The 21,370-nt window shown below is 36.0% G+C and overlaps 1 protein-coding gene across 19 annotated transcripts in view; it reads right to left on the bottom strand.

Moving 5' to 3' along the window:
• The window catches only part of LOC131834290 (butyrophilin subfamily 1 member A1-like), a 68,538-nt gene that overhangs the window by 28,625 nt on the left and 18,543 nt on the right, over positions 1-21,370 (bottom strand). For 18 of the 19 annotated variants that reach the window (XR_009354812.1, XR_009354811.1, XM_059178740.1 and 15 more), the window contains exons 3-4: positions 3,680-3,853; positions 1,698-1,805 (exon numbers count right to left, since the gene is read on the bottom strand). The exons of the other annotated variant lie outside the window; for it this stretch is intronic. Coding sequence is in view for 16 of the 18 variants with exons in the window: in XM_059178738.1 (XP_059034721.1) it covers positions 1,698-1,805; positions 3,680-3,853 (282 nt within the window). In the remaining 2 variants the exon portion in view is untranslated. The remainder of the gene's footprint in view (positions 1-1,697; positions 1,806-3,679; positions 3,854-21,370) is intronic. 19 annotated transcript variants of the gene reach the window in all.

Below are 21,370 nucleotides of genomic sequence, written 5' to 3'. Positions count from 1 at the left end.
AAAATTAAAAAGAGAGAAAGAAAATATTTAGAAAATTAGGCATAGAAGAAAACATGATTAACTCAATAAAGAGTATCCATCAGAAACTGATAGCAAACATTTTTTCTAAATAGCAAAAACTAAAACATAAGCTTTGCTTGTTCTCTTTTTATCAAATACATAATTTTTTAAAATCTATTATAAATATGAAAAAAGCAAGGACATTCAATATAATTCAGATATTCTAGGAAATGCCATATTAAAATTTAAAAAAAATGATTTGTCTCCTATCATCTATATACAACTTTACTGTAGATAGAGGGAAATTGTCATCTTGAAATGATATAACTATAGTACTTCAAAAACTCAAGAAGATCAATAAAATTATATTTTAAAAATAATAAGTGAACTAAACAAGGTTGTCCACTTAATAAACAAAGGTTTTCTTTAAAAAACATCACTAGCTTCACTGCCCATTAAGATGACTAAAACTTTCATTTTGCTTGAGATATTCCAAGATTATGCCTGTATTGTATTGTATTATTATCTATTACTAAATAGCAGATAACCACAAATTTAGTGGATTAAAACAACATACATTTATTATCTCACAGTTTCATTTATCATCACATAATACAGCTTCACCTGATTCTCCACCTTAGGGTTTTTCATGAAACTGCAGTCATGATATTGGGCACCACTGGTTTCTTGGCTAGGGAAGGATTTGCTCACAAGCTCATTTATATGACTGCTTGACCCTCCCTGGTGGTTTAGTGGTTAGGATTCAGCGCTCTCTCATTTATATGGCTGCAGACATAATTCCAACAGTTTCTAGCTGGCTGTTGAACTAAGGCTGCCATCAGATCCTTACCAAACGGTTTTCCTCAACATAGTAACTTACTTTTTGTTAATAAGGGAAAGAGTCAGCTAACAAGACAGATATCAGAATATTTTATACTTAATGGGGAAACTAATATCACTTCAAACTTCAGATAAGAATAGGGTTATTCAAGAGGGAAGGAGTACATAGGCCATGGGTACTAAGAAACAGAGAACTTTGGGACTGAAATGAAAATTTGAGTTTAGAATGAAATTTGCCTCAAATGCTGTTTTCTCAACACTAACAATGTCAACAACAAAAATATACCTGAAATACCCATTCGTTTTACTTCAAAATATGACCATTAGTAGACTGATTATAAGCAACTATTGATATGTTATGGAAGAAAAACTTATTATTTTGATCTTTGTTTTCCTAAACAGCTTAATATCTCAAAGGAAAAAAAAATGATGATATTCTTTCCCTATTTTCACCTGTCCCACTCATTCTATTGGATTTTTCATAATTTACTGTATCCTGTTTTTTTCAAATTTTTATTTTTTATTTTTTATAAACATATAATACATTTTTATTTCCTGGGGTACAGGTCTGTGAATCGCCAGGTTTACACACTTCACAGCACTCACCATAGCACATACCCTCCCCAATGTCCATAACCCCACCCCCATTCTCCCAACCCCCTCCCCCCAGCAACCCTCAGTTTGTTTTGTGAGATTAAGAGTCACTTATGGTTTGTCTCCTTCCCAATCCCATCTTGTTTCATTTATTCTCCTACCCCCTTAACCCCCCATGTTGCATCAACACTTCCTCATATCAGGGAGATCATATGATAGTTGTCTTTCTCCTCTTGACTTATTTCCCATTTTTTATATCTTACCGTTTTTATTGTCATTTTTCTTGAAATTATATTTATAAATAAATAATCCTAGAAGTATTAAAATGATGATTCCAAATATAACTATAATTATATATTTTATGATGTTTTCTGAAAAACAAAGAAAAAAAAAAGATGTGCAATTAGATTCAATTTTCATTCTTAGTCATCTTTCACCCAAGAAAAGCCCACTTGTATTTTTTCTGCTCCCACTGTGGGAGGTCTGAGAGTTGTCTTTGTTTAAACAACAGAAACATGTTTTTGAACATCAGCTACTTTAATGACATTATACTAGTTGCTGGGAGAAATACATCAAAAGAGAAATTACCCTTCCAGTGCTAAGAAAGTTTCACTTGAGTTATACAGCTGGCTTTCTAGGAATTCTTCTCTTCAAAATCCCATAACAATGATGCTTGATTAATCTCAGTTAACTTTGGAGGACTGAACTAGAAAATGCACTTTGAAAAAACATTTTATGGGATGATTTTATGGGACAGAATCAAGGCTATGTAACTATCTGTGAGATGGAAAAATCTGTCATTCTACATCAATATTTGAACTGGAATTCTGAGAAAGACTTGTTCCACTCATACTTCTCATTCTACTTTTTAACTTACTACATTTTCTACCTCTTAATTTCCTATATCTCTTATCTATGCAATGCATAATTGCAGCCCAAGATGAAAATTTTCCATTTCTCTATTATATTCTTATTTCCATTTAATTTAGATGTTCTATTCTGAATTACAGTATTTCTGACAATATCTTTTCTCCCTCTCTTCATTTTTCATGTCCATTCAATAACCACAAATTAGCATATACTATCAATTAGTTTTTCGAGGGTTCTTCATTAACACATAGTGATACTGGAATTTCCTAGGATAAACACTACTTATTCATTTCCTGTTAAGGATTGGTTAATTATTTAACCCAAATCTCTATTTCTCTGATCATAGAAGTGAAATTATCTTCCTACAGACGTTGAGGCTGCTTTCAGGATATTATATGCAGAGGCTTAATAACAAATCCACTTCTTTTATTTATTTATTTTAGTCCTGTCTGGTAAGCAATTCAACTCTCATGTTTAGTTTGAATATATATTGACCTTCTGATCATTTTCCCAGATTTATTTCAAATTTTTTCTTCTCTTTAACATTTAGGTTGAAACCTGAACAACTTGAGAGAATTCATTGATGGTACACTTCAAAACTGTCCGTTACTCTTACTTGTACTCTTTTACATCCATAGTTGATATTTCCAATGTGTTTAAGCAAACTTTTCATAAAATCATGACATATTTTTTTCACAATTTCAATATTCCTTTTAAAAAATCAGTTAGGGTGGTGCCTGGGTAGCTCAAAAAATTTAAAAAAATCAGTTAGGAATCCTTTATTTTTAAACAAAAATTCTGTTTCTTGGTTAAATGTGCTACAGTTCCATAAAACATGTTTTTAATTTTTTTTAAATATTGTTTGGTTAAGATTACTTTATAATCTGTTCAAGATTTCTGATTTTAGTCAAGATGCATTTACTCTCCAGCCTGAAATATCATAAAAAAATTGAACAAAATGCCTGGAACAACAGAATCCAAGATATCAGGAATCAGACAATAGAGGAGAGTGATCTCAAAGGGATAGGAAAAAAAATGAGGAAAGTCCTAAATTTTCCACAGCTTATTCTCTTAAGAAGGTTTCTACATTGCATCAAAGAAAAAGAGAAAACAGGCTGAGCCTGGAAGAATCCCTGAGTGGAGGGACTAAGACAGAGTATAGAAGAGAATAAAGCTGCCCAAAGATAGAACTCAAGAGATCTGCAGAGGGTCCACTCTAATTCCTCCAGCACGAATTGGACATCACCAGCATGTGAAGAAACTATATAAGGATGTAAACCATCTGAAAGTAACTTAACAAGACCTAAATAAATGTATGATCATACCATGTTTATAAATTAGAAGACTTAATATGTTAGATTAAAATTCAGCATACCCTTGAAGCACATGGATGACTCAGTAGGTTGAGTGTCTGCCTTCAGCTCAGGTTGTGATCCTGGGATCCTGGGATGGAGCCCTGCATTAGGATCCCTACTCAGCAGGGAACCTGTTTCTCCCACTCTCTCTGCTCCTCTCCCTGCTTGTGTTCTCTCATGTGCTTTCTCTCTCTCTGTGAAATAATTAAATTATTTTTTAAAAATCAGTATATTCTTTTTGTTAAAAATGACATGATAATTATAAACTTCTCATAGAAATTCAAAAGCATTTGAATAGCCCAAACCAAACAAAAATACAAAGACCAAGAATGGCAGAGTCCTACTATCTAACTCCAAAATTTATTATAAATTTACTTTAATGAAGACGATTTGATGTTGGTGTAAGGAAAAACCAAACAGATCAACTTAAGTCCAGAAACAGATCCACACATAGCTGAACAACTGATTGCCAACAAAGGTGAAAAGACAATAGATACATATGGCTATCCATATGAAAATAAAAGCTTTAATTCAAACCTTGACTATATAAGTGAATATATAAATGAATCATTGATGTAAATATAAAACCTAAACCTATGAAAGGTCTCCAAGAAAACTCAGGGGACAATCTTTGTGACCTTGGGTTAAACATATTTTCTTAGATATGACACCAAAAATGCTACATAAAAAAGGAAACAGTGATACATTAAATCTCATTAAAGTCAGCAACTTCTTTTTTTTTTTTTTTTTTTTGCAAGACACTTTTAAGATAATGAAAAGATAATCCATGGTTTGGAAGAAAGTAATTGTAACCCGAAAATCTTATTAAAGCTTTCTATCCAGAATATATAAGGACTCTCAAAATGCTAATATAAATATAATACAAAATAGGCAAGAGATTTGAGCAGATACTTCATTGAATAGGATATATGATGGAAAATAGGTACATGAAAAGATATTTGGTGTCATTAGTCATGAAGGATTACAAATATAAACCAAAATGAAATATCACTACCCATCTATTAGGATGTCTAAAATTAAAAAGCTTGACCATATCAAGTGTTGGCAAGGTTGTAGAGGAATTGAAACTCATACACATTGCTCTTAGGAATATGAAATGATACTACTACTTTGGAAGAAAATTTGATAGTTTCTTGAAAATATAAGTTATAAATCTACCATATGATTCAGCCATTCTCCTGTGCAAAATAAAAATAAAAATGTATGTCCATAAAGATATTTCTATATGAGTATCCATGATGACTTTCCTTATAAGGTGTAAAGACTAAAGAGAACCTAAATATTTATCAGTAGGAGAGTGAATAGAAAATGTTATTACATGTACATAAAATGGAATAATATATATCAATAAAAAGTAATGAACTATTGATTCATGCAACACCATGGGAGAATCTTAAAATAGTTATGCTGAATGATAGAAGAGAGTACAAAGTTATACATAGTGTTCAATTCCATTTAGAAAATTATAGAAAGTGAAAACTAATCTGCAATGTCAGAATGTGTGGAACACAATGACTGCGTAGAAATAAGGAGGGCAAGGAGGGCAAGAAATAAGGAGGGGAAGATAGGGACAGAGAGAAATATTATAAAGTCTCATGAGGGAAGTTTTAAGATAATGAACATGTGTATTTTTTGGATTATGGTTATGGTTTCAAGAATGCATACATATTTCACAACATATCCAATGGTACATTTTTAATAAGTACACTTTATAATGTGCCAATTATATACCAATACAACTATTAATAAGAAACAAGCAATACAGCCCTTAGACTTCCTGGCCATTGGTACTGCCCCAATTTCCCAATTCACCATTTCTTTCTTGGTTTTGTTTCTTTTCTTATCAAGATGTACCCTTTTTAAAGCACTTAATAGATAGTCAACAATATTTCAAATTTATTACTAAAAGTTTCTTTACTGATTTCTGTTTAAATTAATCCCCAAACTTAAACCAGCGCAACTGCTTAGTCATCTCTTCTGATTAAAAATAAAAAGTCTGGTTAGCAGGTTGTTGCAATCACTCAAGAAAGAAAAATAAATACTGACTAGGACTACTGTAGTGGCTACAGATGGAAATAAATGGAAAATTCCAAGGTATTTTGATTATTTACACATTATAGTTAGACAAAAGCATTATTTCCATGACACAAATATATTTTGCTAATTAATGAAAGAACCAACAATCCAATGAAAAATAAGCAAAGAGTATGAATACAGTTCACAATACAAATGAACATGTGAGAAGAAGCTCAATATCTCATAATAAAAGAAATGCAAAAAAGGACAAGAATTCAAAATATTTAGTGGAAAAATAATTTATATCAGAGTATAATCTCAGTGTTGAATAAAAATACATTTAGCCCTCGAGCAATGGAGGGGTTGGAACAGTGAACCCCTGTGCAATCAAAATTCAAGTGTAACTTTCGACTCTCCCAAAGCTAAATTACCACTGGGGTGCCTGGGTGGCTCAGTGGCTTAAAGCCTCTACTTTCGGCTCAGGTAGTGATCCCAGAGTCTTGGGATCAAGCCCCACGTCTGGCTCTCTGCTTGGCGGGGAGCCTGCTTCCCTTCCTCTCTCTGTCTGTCTCTCTGCCTACTTGTGGTCTGTCAAATAAATAAATCTTTCAAAAAAAAAAAAAAAAGCTAAATTACCACTGTAGATAGTCTACTACTGATTAGAAATCCTTCCCAATAACATAACAGCCTATTAACACATTTTGTATGTCACATGCATTATAGCCTGTCTTCTTATAATAAAGCAAGCTAGAGAAAAGAAAATATTATTTTTAAAAATCAGAAGGAGGAGAAAATATATTCACAGTAGTGTAGACATACTTATAAAAAAAAAATCCAAATATAGGTAGGTGAACCTATAGGTTAGGTTAGGCTAGGCCAAGCTGGGAAAGGGAAGTGGTGATGGTAGGTGTGGCCCTGGATGGTGATGTTTTATAGCTTGATTGCCTAGGCTTAGCAGTGTAAAGCTGTGAGGCAGCTTTGTAGGTGGCAATGACAGTGACCTAGAGGCACAGTACATGCACTCAATCTGACTTATAGCTGTATTACTGGCCTGTAACTATTGGCATCAGCAGTTGAGTTGAGCAGCAACTGAGTGCACTGGTTCCCCAGGAGAGTCTCCTGTATCTGGGGGACCTTTGTGGGAAGATGTCTGCACCTGTCCAGGAAAAACTGGAAACCAACAACCTCCCTGGCCCAGACCTCCATAGTCCATGGTGTGTAAAGAACTGGGGCTGCCACAGGGCATCAAGGACATGAGGCTCCCAATACAGGGCCATACCTATACTCTGGGCACATTTCTTTGCTTCAGCCTGTCCTCTTGTATGCCACGTTTGTGTGCTCTACAGACCATCCTGTGGGCACAACAATGACCTGAAACACTGCCAGGTCTTGGGACCCCTAGGGGCTACTGAAAACCTCAGTGGGCCTCCCTAGGTATTGTGAAGCCAGTAGGCACAATTTTAGCACCAGTTGCCTTTGATTTGGTCCTGGGGAGACTAGGGTGGGCAATTGTAAATAAATGCCTAGGGCTTTTGTTATCAACTTAACACAAACAATTCAGTACAAGTGGATTAGTGCAGGTCAATCCATTTTGTTCAAGAGTTAACTGTACTTCCTCCAATTTTTTATTTAACTTTTTAAGCAAAACCTATACGGGTTAGGCTGATTTTTTCTATCTATATTCATCTTATTTTCTACTTATATTCAGAGATGATTTTTAATGTTTTCCTTTACCAATTTTCTGGGTTTTGTGTCATTAATTAATTAATTAAAAGTATAATTAGCATATATTATTATATATATGGGGGAGGGGTTAGAAGGAGAGAGAGAATCCTCAAATATTCTCACCATGAACATGGAGCCCATGCTCCAGGACTCTATCCCAGGACCCCAAGACCTGGAATAAACCAAGACCTGAGCCAAAATGAAGAGTTCGATACTCAAACAATTGAACCACCTAGGCATCCCATATGCATTGTTATATTATGTTACCTTTAAAAAGCTTATTTTCCCCTTTTTTCTGTAAGATAAACTTCAAAAAAAGCATTATGAATTTTACTTTATTTTATTTTATTTTATTTATTTTTTTTTAAAGATTTTATTTATTTATTTGACAGAGAGAGATCACAAGTAGACAGCGAGGCAGGCAGAGAGAGAGGGAAGCAGGCTTCCCTCTGAGCAGAGAACCCGATGCGGGCCTCGATTCCCAGGACCCTGAGATCATGACCCAAGCCGAAGGCAGCGGCTTAACCCACTGAGACACCCAGGCGCCTTTTCTTTTAATTCCAGCATAGTTAACATACAGTGTTATATTAGTTTAAGGTGTAGAATACAGGGATTCAACAACGTATTCCTCAGTATTTATCAAAATGAGTGCACTATTAACACCATTTACCTATTTCCTCCATTCCCACAATCCACCTCGCCTGGTACCCCACTGTTTGTACTCTATAGTCAATAGTCTATTTTTTTCCTCTATGCTTTTTTCTTTGCTCTTTTATTGTGTTTCTTAAATTCCACATGTAAAAGAATCTTATGTTATTGCCTTTCTCTGACTTATTTCAGTTAGCCTTATACTCTCTAGAGCCATCATTGTTGGTGCAAATGGAGAATTCATTCTTTTTATAGCTGAATAATATTCCATTGTATATATCTCCCCTTCCTCTTTATTTATTCATCTATTGGTATACACTTGTACTGTTTCCATATTTTGGCTATTGTAAATAATGTTGCTATAAGCATAGGGATTCATATAGCTTTTTGAATTAATGTTCCAAATTATTTTAGTAAATCCAGGTAATGTGGTCACTGATCATAGGGTAGTTCTATCTTTCATTTTTGAGTAATCTCCAAACTGTTTTCCACAGTTGCATTTCCACCAGTAATGCACAAGGGTTTCTCTTTCTCCACATCCTCCATTCTCCAGTGTGGGCTCCCACCCACACTGCCGGTTATTTCTTCTGTTTTTTATTTTATCTATTCTGACAGGTGTAAAGTGTTATCTTACTAGGGATTTGATTAGAATTTCACTAATGATGAATGATGTTGATGTATCTTTTGGTCATCTGGTTAAATGTCTTCGGAGAAATGTCTGTTCATGTCTTCTGTCCATTCTTTTGGACATAACCATTACATCAGATTGTTTGGATTTTTGGCATAGAGTTGCATACGTTTTTCATATATCTTGGATACTAACTCAGTATTGGATATGTCATTTCAAATGTCTTCTCCCATCAGTAGATTTTTTGTTAGTTTTGTTGTTTTTTTTTTTCCTTTGCTGGGCAAAAGATTTTTCTTTAGATATAGTTCCAATAACTTATTTTTTGTTTTATTTCCCTGGCCTAAAAAGACATATTTAAGAAAATGTTGCTATGGCTAATGTCAGAGACATTACTGCCTGTGCTGTCTTGGATTTTTTGTGGTTTCAGGTCTTATGATTAGGTCTTTAATCCATTTTGAGTTTATTCTTGTGTATGGTGCAAGAGAATGGTCATGTTCCATTCCCAATTTTCCCAACATTATTTGTTGAAGAGACTGTCTTTTTCCAATTGGATATTTCTTCCTCCTTTGTCAAAGATTAATTTACCATATAATGTGGGTTGGTTCTGCATTATCTATCCTGTTGCACAGATCTATGAATCTATTTTTATTCCAGTACCATAACGTTTTGATTACTACAGCTTTGTAGTTTAAAATGAATACTGGAATAGTGATACCTCCTGCTTTGTTTGCCTTTTTCAAGATTGATTTGGCTATTCAGGATAGTTCCATAGAATTGTTTTTTCTAATTTTTTGAAAAATGTTACAGGTGTTTTGATAGGGATGGCATTAAATGTGTAGGCTCATTTTGTTGTATGGACATTTTAATAATGGTTGTTGTGCTAGTCTATGAACACGGAGTATCTTTCCATTTGTTTGTGTTGTTTTCAATTTCTTTCATCAAAGTTCTATACTTTGCAGAGTACAAGTCTTCCACTTTTTTTTGTTAAGTTTCTTCCCAAGCATCTTATTATTTTTGGTACAGTTCTAAATAAGAGTGTTTTCTTAATATCTCTATACTGCTTCATCACTAGTGTATAAAAATGTGATGATGGGAGTTTAAATGGAGGTGTAGTAAGAAGAATCTAGGCTTATCTCATATCTTAAACACAACTAGATAACTCTGAAATCTTTCTGAATCCCTAAGAAATCAGCCTGAGGACTGACAGAACAAACTGCACAACTAGAGGGAGAGAAGAGGCCACATCAAGAAAGGTAGAAAATTTGGAGATGTTGTTTTGGGGAGGAAAGGATCATGGGCAATATAGAGAGGAGCATGCCCTTGTTGCAAGAAAGACAACATAGAAGGGAACACACAAAGGAATAGGCAAGGGGAATACTACTACTAGCCATCAGCAGGAAAAATGAAAACGGCTAGATTTTTGTTTGTTTGTTTGTTTGTTTGTTTTATTTTTGACACCAGCAGGACTTGAAGCCTGAAGTTTTGAAGGTCAGCAAACTTGGCTGGGATAGAGCCCTAAGCACACTACCTTAATCCTGGAGAGATGCCAGGCAAACAACCCAGGATCAGAGTGTGCTTTTGAGGAATACCAAAGGCACACAATAAGGAGATTTCTCCTTCTTCTTGGAGTGCATTCACAGAGACCCCCTTCAGGGACAACAGAGCCTAGGGACCATTTCCACTCTCCTACACACAGCATAGGTGCAGAGCTGCCTGCCACATGCTTGCTCCAACTCACATGCCCCTGTACTCTGGCACAAATGCCTTTCTTGATCAAACCTCCCACTGGTCCTAAGCTCAGAAAGATCCTCCTCTGAAGAAAAGAATAGGCTCCCACCCACACTGCATCCTAAAATTTGGAGGTACAAAAGTCAGCTGGCTTGGCTGAGATAGAATCCACAGTGTACTGAACTGCTCCAGGAGAGAAGAAAGGCAAGCAGTGTAAGAATAGACCATGAAAAAAGAGGTCTAATAAATGCCTGGAATGCACAGGGTGGAAATTATTCCCTCTTCTTCAGAGAGTGCACCTGAGAGCAGTATGCTACCCCTCTCTAGTAACAAAGGAGCTGGTTGGTACCATTTTCCTCCCCTGCCCTACTACTGAAGAGAAGGCAGGCAAATAACCCCCAGGGGCAAAGGGTATGATTAGAGGGTCACCCAAGTCACACATTCGGGAGATTATTTACTATTTTGGGAACTTGTCTAGGAGAGGTAGAATTCACACAGATGCTTCTTTAAGGAAAAAGGAGCCAGTGGGTGCCAATTCCCTCCCCCACTTTCAGCATAAATACAGAACCATCTGTTGAGGGCAGCTGGTCCCTGACACTGGCTACCTAGCCTGCTTGCTCCAAGTGTTATGCCACTGCACTCTGGCACAAAGCCTCTCATGCTCAAACTTGCCTCAGTCTTGATGCAGCAACAACCTCCCCCAGGAGACTAGCACAGGCCCTTGCCCATACCTCTTCCCTAAAGCCTTGAGTTGCAAAAGTCATCAGACTTGGCTGGGGAAGAGTCTGGAGGACTCTGCTCTGCTCCTGGAGAGGAGGCAGGCAAAAAAGTCTGGAGGGAGAAATCATGAAAACAGCAATCTGAAAAATGCCTGAGAAACACAGGAGTGAGATTATTCACTTTTCTCAGATAGCTTCCCTGAGAACAACAAACATGGAGACCCCATTCCAGGGAGAAAGGAGCTGGATATCACCATTTCTCTCTCTCACCCCTCAGCATAAACACTGAAACACCTTCCATAAACAGTGCAGTACAGACACTGGCTGCCTAATTTGCTTACACCAGCTCCCACACCCCTGCACTTTGCCAGCATTGCCCTTCTTGAACCATTTGGCATCAGTCCCAGTGCAACAGCTCCCTTTCCAAGAAAACCAACAGAAATACCATCCACACCATGTCTCCCAGTGAGAAATTTCTGCAATGCTTCATTTCTAGTGGAGGTAGCTTTAGGTCTCATTTAACAAGCAGAACAGAGCATCCCCAGTTAAAACCACCATACCCTGGCCATGGATTAACTGCCTGCTACAGGCAAGAAGAGTCTCTGCAGATTACCACCCTAAAGGATAGAGCAGCCAAAACACAGGAAGAGAGTGCATATAGTACACACCAGATACATTCACTGAATTGTCAAACTTGGACACTATATGATCTCATCTTCATAAAGCCATTAATCTCAGGAACAGGAAACATAACAGGCTTTTCCAATACACAGAAGAATACAGAGACTTTGACAAAATGTAAAGGTGAAGAATTCATCCAAAATGAAACAAGATAAAGCCATGGCCAGTGATCTAAGTGAAACAGATATAAATAATCTGCCTGTTGGACAACTTAAAGCAACAGTCATAAGAATAATTGCTGGGCTTAAGAAAGAATGGAAGACTTCACAGAGGCCCTTACTGGAGATAGAAAAGAGAGAAGAAATAATCAGAAAGAAAAAATTCAATGACTAAAATTCAAAGCACACATAATAAGATGGCCACAAATTTGGAAGACTCTAAGGACTAATAAGTGATACAAAAGATAAAAATAATGCTAAATAATGAAGCTGTACAAAAGAAAGAAAGAAGAATTATGCAACACGGTAAAAGACTTAGGGAATTCAGTCACTCCATCAAGCATAATAACATTGTCATTATAGGAGTCATACAAAAACAAGAAAGAGAAAAGGCGACAGAAAATGTATTTAAGAAAATCATAGCAGAAAACTTCCCTAATCTGGGAAAGGAAAAAGATACCCAAATCCAGAGGAGCCCAGAGAACTCCCATCAAAATCAACAAAAGCAGGCCAACACCAAAACATATTAAAGTGAATTTGCAAATTATAGTGATAAAGAAAACATCTTAAAAACAGCAAGTAAAACGAAGTGCCCCTAACTTATAAGGGAATACCCATAAGCCTAGGTGTAGATCTCTCTAGAGGAAAGTGGTAAGCCAGAAGAGAGTGGCATAATATATTCAACATGCTTCATGGAGAAAATATGCAACAAAGAATACACTGTCCAGCAATACCATCATTCAGAATAGAATGAAAGATAAAGAGTTTTCCAGACAAAAACTAAAGGAGTTTGTGACCACTAAACCAATCCTCCAAGAAATATTATAGGAAAATCTTTGAGTGGAAAGTGACAAGTAAGAGAAAATCAGAGAAAAATCTCCAAAAATAATGACAAAGCAAGTAATAAAATGGCACTAAATACATATCTATCAATAATTACTATGAATGTAAATGGACCAGTTGCTCGAATCAAAAGACATAGACTATCAAAATGGATTCAAAACCCACATATATGTTGCTCACATGAGACTTATTTTAGAACTAAAAACAGCTACAGATTGAAAGTGAGGTGATGAAGAAACATGTGTCTTCCAAATGGATATAAAAAGAAAGCCAGAGTAGAAATACTTCTACCAGACAAAGTAGATTTCAAACCAAAGACTGTAACAAGAGATGAAGGAAGGCACTATAGCATACAAGGAAGACTATCCAAAAAGAAGACTTAAAATTGCAAGTATTTATGACTCCAACAAAGGAGCATCCAAATATATAAAACAAACACAAAGGAACTCATTGACAATAATACAAAAATAGTAGGGGATATTAACACCCCACTTATCTCAATGGATAGGTCATCCAGGCAGAAAATCAACAAAGAAACAATGGCTTTGAATGGCACACTAGACCAGAGGGACTTAAAAGATATAGTCAGAACATTTCATCCTAAAGCAGCAAAATACACATTCTTTTCAAGTGCACCTGAGACACTCCCCAAAATAGAACACAGTCTAGGTCACAAATCATTCCTCAGCAGGTATAAAAAGTTTGAGGCCATACTGTGAATATTTTCTGACAACAAGCATATGAAACTTGAAATCAACCACAAGATAAAAATAAAAATAATTAATAATAATCAAACTAAACAAGAAACCTAAAATCAAACAAATAAACAAAACTGGAAGGACTTCAAACACATGGAGGATAAACAACATGCTACTAAACAATGAATGGAGATGGAGAAGCAAGATGGCAGAAGAGTAGACCTAAATTCATCTGGTCCCAGAAATTCAGCTAGATCGTTATCAAACCATTCTGAATACCTACAAACTCAACAGGAGATGAAAGAAAAGAATAGCAGCAATTCTGGGAACAGAGAACTGACCAATTCTGGAAGGTAGGATGTATGGAGAAGTGAATCCAAGGCCATATATAGGAAGATAGAAAGTGGGGGAGGAAGCCTCCGTCAGCTGGCTACCAGCAAGTGATAGAACACCAGAACACAAAATCAAAATTTTTAGAAGTTTGCTCTGCAAAGGGATGTCACTCCAGTGCCTAAGCAGGGAGTGTACTCCTCACTGGAACAGTGTGGTCTCAGGAAACTCGGGGTCACAGAAGGACTGGTGGTGCCTGAGTGTGACAGAGCTCCCAGGTATTGGAGTAGGGAAACCGGGTGAAAAGATGGAGCTGAGGAGTGGGCTCTCAGCTCAGGGTTGCCATAAACTGTTATCCAAAAGAAGAGTTGGGTCACTAATTTTTGAGCAGAGACCCCACAAGTGACAGATCCAGAGAGACCCCACCTTTCCTTCAATGGGAGGAGTGGAGAGGAGTGTGCTGCAGGAATCCAATGGGCTTGGAGACTCCAAATGGAGCTATGTGCCAGAGATAGAAATGCTTAGTAATAGGCCGGGTAGGCACAGAGTACACTCAGAGACCAGGGAGATAGGACCAGGTCTCTATCTCCAAAGCTGTATGGAAAGTTTTCAAGGAACATAAGCTACCAAGATCAAACCTGAATAGATTACTTAGCCTGGACCCTGGCAAGGGCCATGCAATTCTGCCTCAGGCAAAAGCATTTGAGAATAGCTACAACAGGCCCCTGCCTCAGAAGATCAGTAAGAATATCTGGACACGACCAAGTTTATTGATCAATGAGAAGTACAAAGTTCCAGCCCTAGAGGAATACAGCACATAGAATTCATGGCCCCAATGATTCTTCAATCTTTCAAAGTTACATATTTTTAATTTTCTTTATTTTTTCTTTATCTATTTTTAAAATTTTTCCTCTTTCTATTTTAACCATCTTATCAACACCTTCTTTAAAAACTTATTTAATTTTCATTTTTAGACATATTCTATCCCTTCATTTTATTTAACATATATATATACACACACACATACATGTACATATATATCCTTTTTTTTTTTTTAAATTTTGGGATACAGGGCACCTGGGTGGCTCAGTGGGTTAAGCCTCTGCCTTTGGATCAGGTCATGATCTCAGGGTCCTGGGATCAAGCCCCATATCAGGCTCTCTGCTGAGCAGAGATCCTGCTTCCCCTCTCTCTGCCTGCTTCTCTGCCTACTTCTGATCTCTATCAAATAAATAAATAAAATATTTTAAAAATAAATGAATAAATTTGGGGGAGAAGTTTCTTCTAACAGACCAAAATATACCCTAAATATAGTGTATGGCTTTATTCTAGTCTGCCACCTTATCATATTCTTCTCCCTTTTTAATTTTTCCCTTTTTATTTCAACTTCTTATCAATTCGTTTTTAAATTTTTTTTTTTAATTTTCATCTTCTATATTTATATGGACTATTCCAATCCTTCATCATATTCCATCCCTTCATCATACTTACCCTTCTTTTGTATATATATAAGTTTTTCTTTACTCAAAATTTTGGGATGCAGTTTCTTCTAACAGTCCCAAAACACGCTTGATCCTTTTTTTTTTTTCCCCCTTGATTTTTCTGGTTGAAGGTCTCTTCCTATTTGTTTACAATATATTTTCCTGGGGTCGTTGTTACACTTTTAGCATTTTATTCTCTCATTAATCTATTGTCTGGACAAAATGACAAAATGGAAAATCTCACCTCAAAAAAAAAAAAAAAAAAAAAACAAGAATCAGTCCTAACTGTTAGGGATCATATCAATACAGCCATTAGTAAGATGTCAGAACTAGAGTTCAGAATGGCAATTATAAATATACTAGCTGGGCTTGAAAAAAAGCATAGGGGATACTAGAGAATCCCTTTCTGGAGAAATAAAAGAACTAAAATCTAACTGAGTTGAAATTTTTAAAAAGGCATTAATGAGGTACAATAAAAAATAGAAGCTCTTACTGCTAGGATAAATGAGGCTGAAGAGAGAATTAGTGATATAAAAGACCAAACAATGGAGAATAAAAAAAAAAATGAGAAAAAGACAGAAAAACAACTACTGGATAATGAGGGGAGAATTTGATACATAAGTGATAACATAAAGTGAAACAATATTAGAATAATTTGAATTCCAGAAGAAAGAGAGAGAGGGGGGAAGAAGCTATATTAGAGCAAATTATAGTAGACAACTTCCTTAATTTGGGGAAAGAAACAGGCATCAGAATGCAGAAGGACACAGAATCCCCCCCAAAATCAAGAAATATAGGCCAACACCCTGTCACTCAATAGCAAAACATAGTAGTCTCAGAGACAAAGAAAAAATCCTGAAAGCAGCTCAGGACAAGAGGTCGGTAACATACAATGGTAGAAATATTAGAATGGCAGACATACCCACAGACAACGGACAGGCCACAAAGGACTGGCATGATGCATTCAGAGCATTAAATGAGAAAATATGCAGACAAGAATACTTTATCCAGCTAGGCTGCCATTGAAAATAGAAGGAAATAAAGAGCTTCCAAGCCCAACAAAAACTAAAAGAATTTGCCAACACTTAACCAGCCTTCAGGAAATATTGAAAGGGGTACTTTAAGAAAAGAGACAGCCTAAAAGTAGCATAGAGCAGAAAGAAACAAAGACAATATAAAGTAACAGTCACATTACAGGCAATACAATGATATCTTCATATCTTTCAGTAGTTACGCTGAATGTGAATGGGCTAATGACCCAATCAAAAGACACAGTGTATCAGAATAGATTAAAAAAAAATCCCTAGATATGCTGTCTGCAAGAGTCTCACATTAGACCAAAGACACCTCCAGATTTAAAGTGAGGGGGTAAAAAACAATTTACCATGCTAGTGGACATGAAAAGAAAACTGGGGTGGCAAACCCTATGACAGACCAATTAGATTTTAAACCAAAAACTATAATAAGAGATGAGGAAGGACACCATATTATGCTTAAAGTGTCCATCCAACAAGAGGATCTAACAATTTTAAATATCTGTGCCCCTAACATGGGAGCAGCCAATTATGTCAACTAATTCATAACAGAATCAATGATATACATCAACAATAATACAATAACAGTAGGGAATTTTGACACCTTCCTCACTGAAATGGAAAGATCATGGAGGCAAAAGATCAACAAGGAAATAAAGGCTTCAAATGACACACTGGACAAGATTGCTTTCACAGATACATTCAGAGCATTCTATCCCCAAACAACAGAATACACATTCTTCTTTAGTGCACAAGGAACAGTCTCCAGAATAGATCACATCCTGGGTCATAAATCAGGTCTCTAATAGTACCAAAAGATTGGAATCATGCCCTGCATATTTTCAGATCACACTGCTTTGAAACTAGAACTCAACCACAAGAGGAAAGGAGGAGTGAACCCAAAAACATGGAGGCTAAGGGGTATCCTACTAAAGAATGAATTGGTCAATCAGAAAATGAAAGAAGAATTTTTAAAAATCACGGAAACAAGTGAAAATGAAGACAGAACTATTCAAAACCTTTAGGATGCCACAAAGGTGATCCTAAGAGGAAAGTATATAACACTACAAGCCTTTTTCAAGAAACAAGAAAGGTCTCAAATATACAACCTCACAATACACCTAAGGAGCTGGAGAAATAACAACAAATAAAGCCTAAATCCAGCAGGAGAAGAGAAGTCATAAAGATCAGAGCAGAAATCAATGAAATAAAGATCCAAAGAACAGATTAATGAATCTAGAAGATGATTCTTTGAAAGAATTAATAAGATTGATAAACCCCTGGCCAGACTTATCAAAAAGAGAAGAAAATGGACCCAAATTAATAAAATCATGAGGAAAAGAGGGGAGATCACAACCAACAGAAAAGAAATACAAACAATTATAAGAACCTATTATGAGCAGTTATAGGCTAGCAAATTAGACAATCTTAAAGAAATGGATGAATTCATAGAGAGGTATAAACTACCAAAACTGAACCAGGAAGAACTAGAAAATGTGAACAGACATATAACCAGTAAAGAAATTAAAGCAATCATAAAAAATCTCCCAAAAAACAAAAGAGCCCAGGACCAGATGACTTCCCAGGGGAATTCTATGAAACATTTAAGGAGGATTTAATATGTATTCTTCTGAAAATGTTCCAAAAAAATAGAAATGGAAGGAAAACGTCCAAATTCATTTTATGAGGCCAGCATTACCTTGATCCCTAAACCAAAGACCGCATCAAAAGGTGAACTAGAAACCAATTTCCCTGATGAAAATGGCTGCAAAAGTTCTCACCAGCATCTTAGCCAATAGGATCCAAAAGTACATTAAAAGGATTACTCACCATGACCAAGTGGGATTTATTCCTGGGCTGCAAGTTTGGTTTAACATCCGCAAATCAATCAATGTGATACAGTATATTAATGAAAGAACAAGAATCATATGTTCCTTTCAATAGATGTCAGAAAAGTATTTGATAAAGTACAGCATTCTTTCTTAATGAAAACTCTTCACAGTTTCTTCTAAGAGACCAAAGTACTCCCAAAATTAAGTGGGTGACCCTGTACTAATCACCAGTCAAAAATCTATATTTTCTTTTTTTAAAAAAAATTTTTAACTTCTTTCTATCCCCTTTCTCCCCACCCACCATGATTTGGGATCCCTTCTGCTTTGATTAACACACATTTTTCTGGGGTCTTTGCTACCCTTTTAGTATTTTTATTCTCTCCTTCATATATTCTTATCTGGATAAAACAAGGTGGAAAAAACTCACCACAAAAACAAACAAACAAACAAACAAAAAAACAGGCAGTACTGAAGGCTAGGGACCTAATCAGTACAGACATTAGAAATATGTCAGATGCAGAGTACAGAATGATGGTTCTCAAGGTGCTAGCTGGGCTCAAAAAGGGCATGGAAGATATTAGAGAAGCCCTGTTTGGAGAAATAAAAGCACTTTCTGGAGAAATAAAAGCACTAAAGTCTAACCAAGCTGAAATAAAGCTATTAATGAGGTGTAAACAAAAACGGAGGCTCTTACTACTAGGATAAAAGAGACAGAAGAGAGAATTAGTGATATAGAACCAAATGACAGAGAATAAAGAAACTGAGAAAAAGAGAGACAAACAACAACTGGAACATGAGGGGAAAATTCAAGAGATAAACAATACCATAAGATGAAATAACATAAGAATAATTGGGATTCCAGAAGAAGAAGAGAGAGAGAGGGGAGCAGAAGGTATATTGGATGGAATTATTATAGAGAATTTTCCTAATATGGAAAAGGGAACAAGCATGAAAATCCAGGAGGCACAGAGAACCCCCTTCAAAATCAGTAAGAATAGGTCCACACTCCATCATTTAATAGTAAAATATACAGGTCTTAGTAACAAAGAGAGAATTCTGTAAGCAGCCTGGGACAAGAAGTCTGTAACATACAATGGTAAAAATATTACATGGGCAGCAGGCTTATCGGCGGAGACCTAGCAGGCCAGAAAGAACTGGCACGATATACTCAGGGCACTAAACAAGAAGAAGAACATGCAGCTAAGAATACCATATCCAGGTAGGCCATAATTGAAAATAGAAGGAGAGATAAAAAGCTTCTGGCACAAACAAAAACTAAAAGAATTTGTAAACAAACCAGCCCTATAGGAAATTTTGAAAGGAGTCCTTTAAGCAAAGAGAGAGCCTAAAAGTAGTAGACCAGAAAGGAACAGAGACAATATACAGTAATAGTCACCTTAGAGGCAATATTAGACACTAAATTCATATCTTTCAATAGTTACCCTGAATGTAAATGGGCTAAATGCCCCAATCAAGAGACACAGGATATCAGAATGGGAAAAAAAAAAAAAAAGAAACTCATTTTAGACCCAAAGACACCTCCAGATTTAAAGTGAGGAAGTGGAAAACAATTTACCATGCTAATGGACATCAAAAGAAAGCTGGTGTGCCAATCCTTATATCAGATCAATTAGACTTTAAGCCAGAGACTATAATAAGAGATGAGAAAGGAAACTATATCATACTCAAAGGGTCTGTCTAACAGGAAGATCTAACAATTTTCAATATTTCTGCCCTAACATGGGAGCAGCCAACTATATAAACCAATAAATAACAAAATCAAAGAAACACATAGACAATAATAAAATAATATTAGGGGACTTTAACACCCCCCCTCACTGAAATGGACAGATCATCCAAGCAAAAGATTAACAAGGAAATAAAGGCCTTAAATGACACACTGGGCCAGATGGACACCACAGATATATTCAGAACATTCCATCCCAAAGCAACAGAATACATATTCTTCTCTAGTGCACATGGAACATTCTCCAGAATAGATCACATCCTGGGTCACAAATCCGGTCTCAAATGGTACCAAAGACTGGGATCATTCCCTGCATATTTTCAGACCACAGTGATCTGAAGCTAGAACTCAACCATAAGAGGAAACTTGGGAAAAAATCCAAATACATGGAGCCTAAAGAGCATTCTACTGAAGAATGAATGGGTCAACCATGAAATTAATGAAGAATTGAAAAAAAATCATGGAAACAAATGATAATGAAAACACAACAGCTCAAAACCTGTGGGACACAGCAAAGGCAGCCCTGAGAGGAAAATATAAAGTGATACACGCCTTTCTCAAGAAACAAGAACGGTATCAAGTGCACAACCTTACCCTACAACTAACACAGCTGAAGAAAGAACAACAAAGAAAGCCTAAACGCAGAAGGAGAAGAGAAATAATAAAAATCAGAGCAGAAATCAATGAAATAGAAACCAAACAAACAAAAACAGTAGAACAAATAACAAAGTTAGAAGCTGGTTCTTTGAAAGAATTAATAAGACTGATAAGACCCTGGTCAGACTTATCAAAAAGAAAAGAGAAAGGACCCAAGTAAATAAAATTATGAATGAAAGAGGAGAGATCAAAGCCAACACCAAAGAAATACAAACGATTATAAGAACATATTATGAGCAATTATATGCCAGCAAATTTGACAAGCTGGAAGAAATGGATGATTCCTACAGACATATAAACTACCACAACTGTACCAGAAAGAAATGGAAAACCTGAACAGATACATAACCAATAAGGAGATTGAAGCAGTCATCAAAATCTCCCAACAAACAAGATCCGAGGGCCAGAAGGCTTCCTATGGGAATTCCACCAAACACTTAAAGAAGAATTAACTCCTATTCTCCTGAAACTGTTTCAAAAAATAGAAATGGAAGAAAAACTTCCAAAATCATTTTATGAGGCCAGCATTACCTTGATCCCAAAACCAGACAAAGATCCCATCAAAAAAGAGAATTACAGACCAATATCCTAAAAGAACACAGATGTGAAAATTCTCACCAAAATACTAGTCAATAGGACCCAACAGTATATATTAAAAGGATTATTCACCCCGACCAAGTGCAATTTATTCCATTGCTGCAAAGTTGCTTCAACATCCGCAAATCAATTAATGTGATGCAATACATTAATAAAAGAAAGAATAAG

This window comes from Mustela lutreola, chromosome 6 (assembly GCF_030435805.1).
Source record: "Mustela lutreola isolate mMusLut2 chromosome 6, mMusLut2.pri, whole genome shotgun sequence".
In the NCBI taxonomy this organism is placed as follows: Eukaryota; Metazoa; Chordata; class Mammalia; order Carnivora; family Mustelidae; genus Mustela; species Mustela lutreola.
The sequence above is the reverse complement of the archived record's forward strand: the minus strand, read 5'-3'. Positions and strand labels throughout refer to the sequence as shown.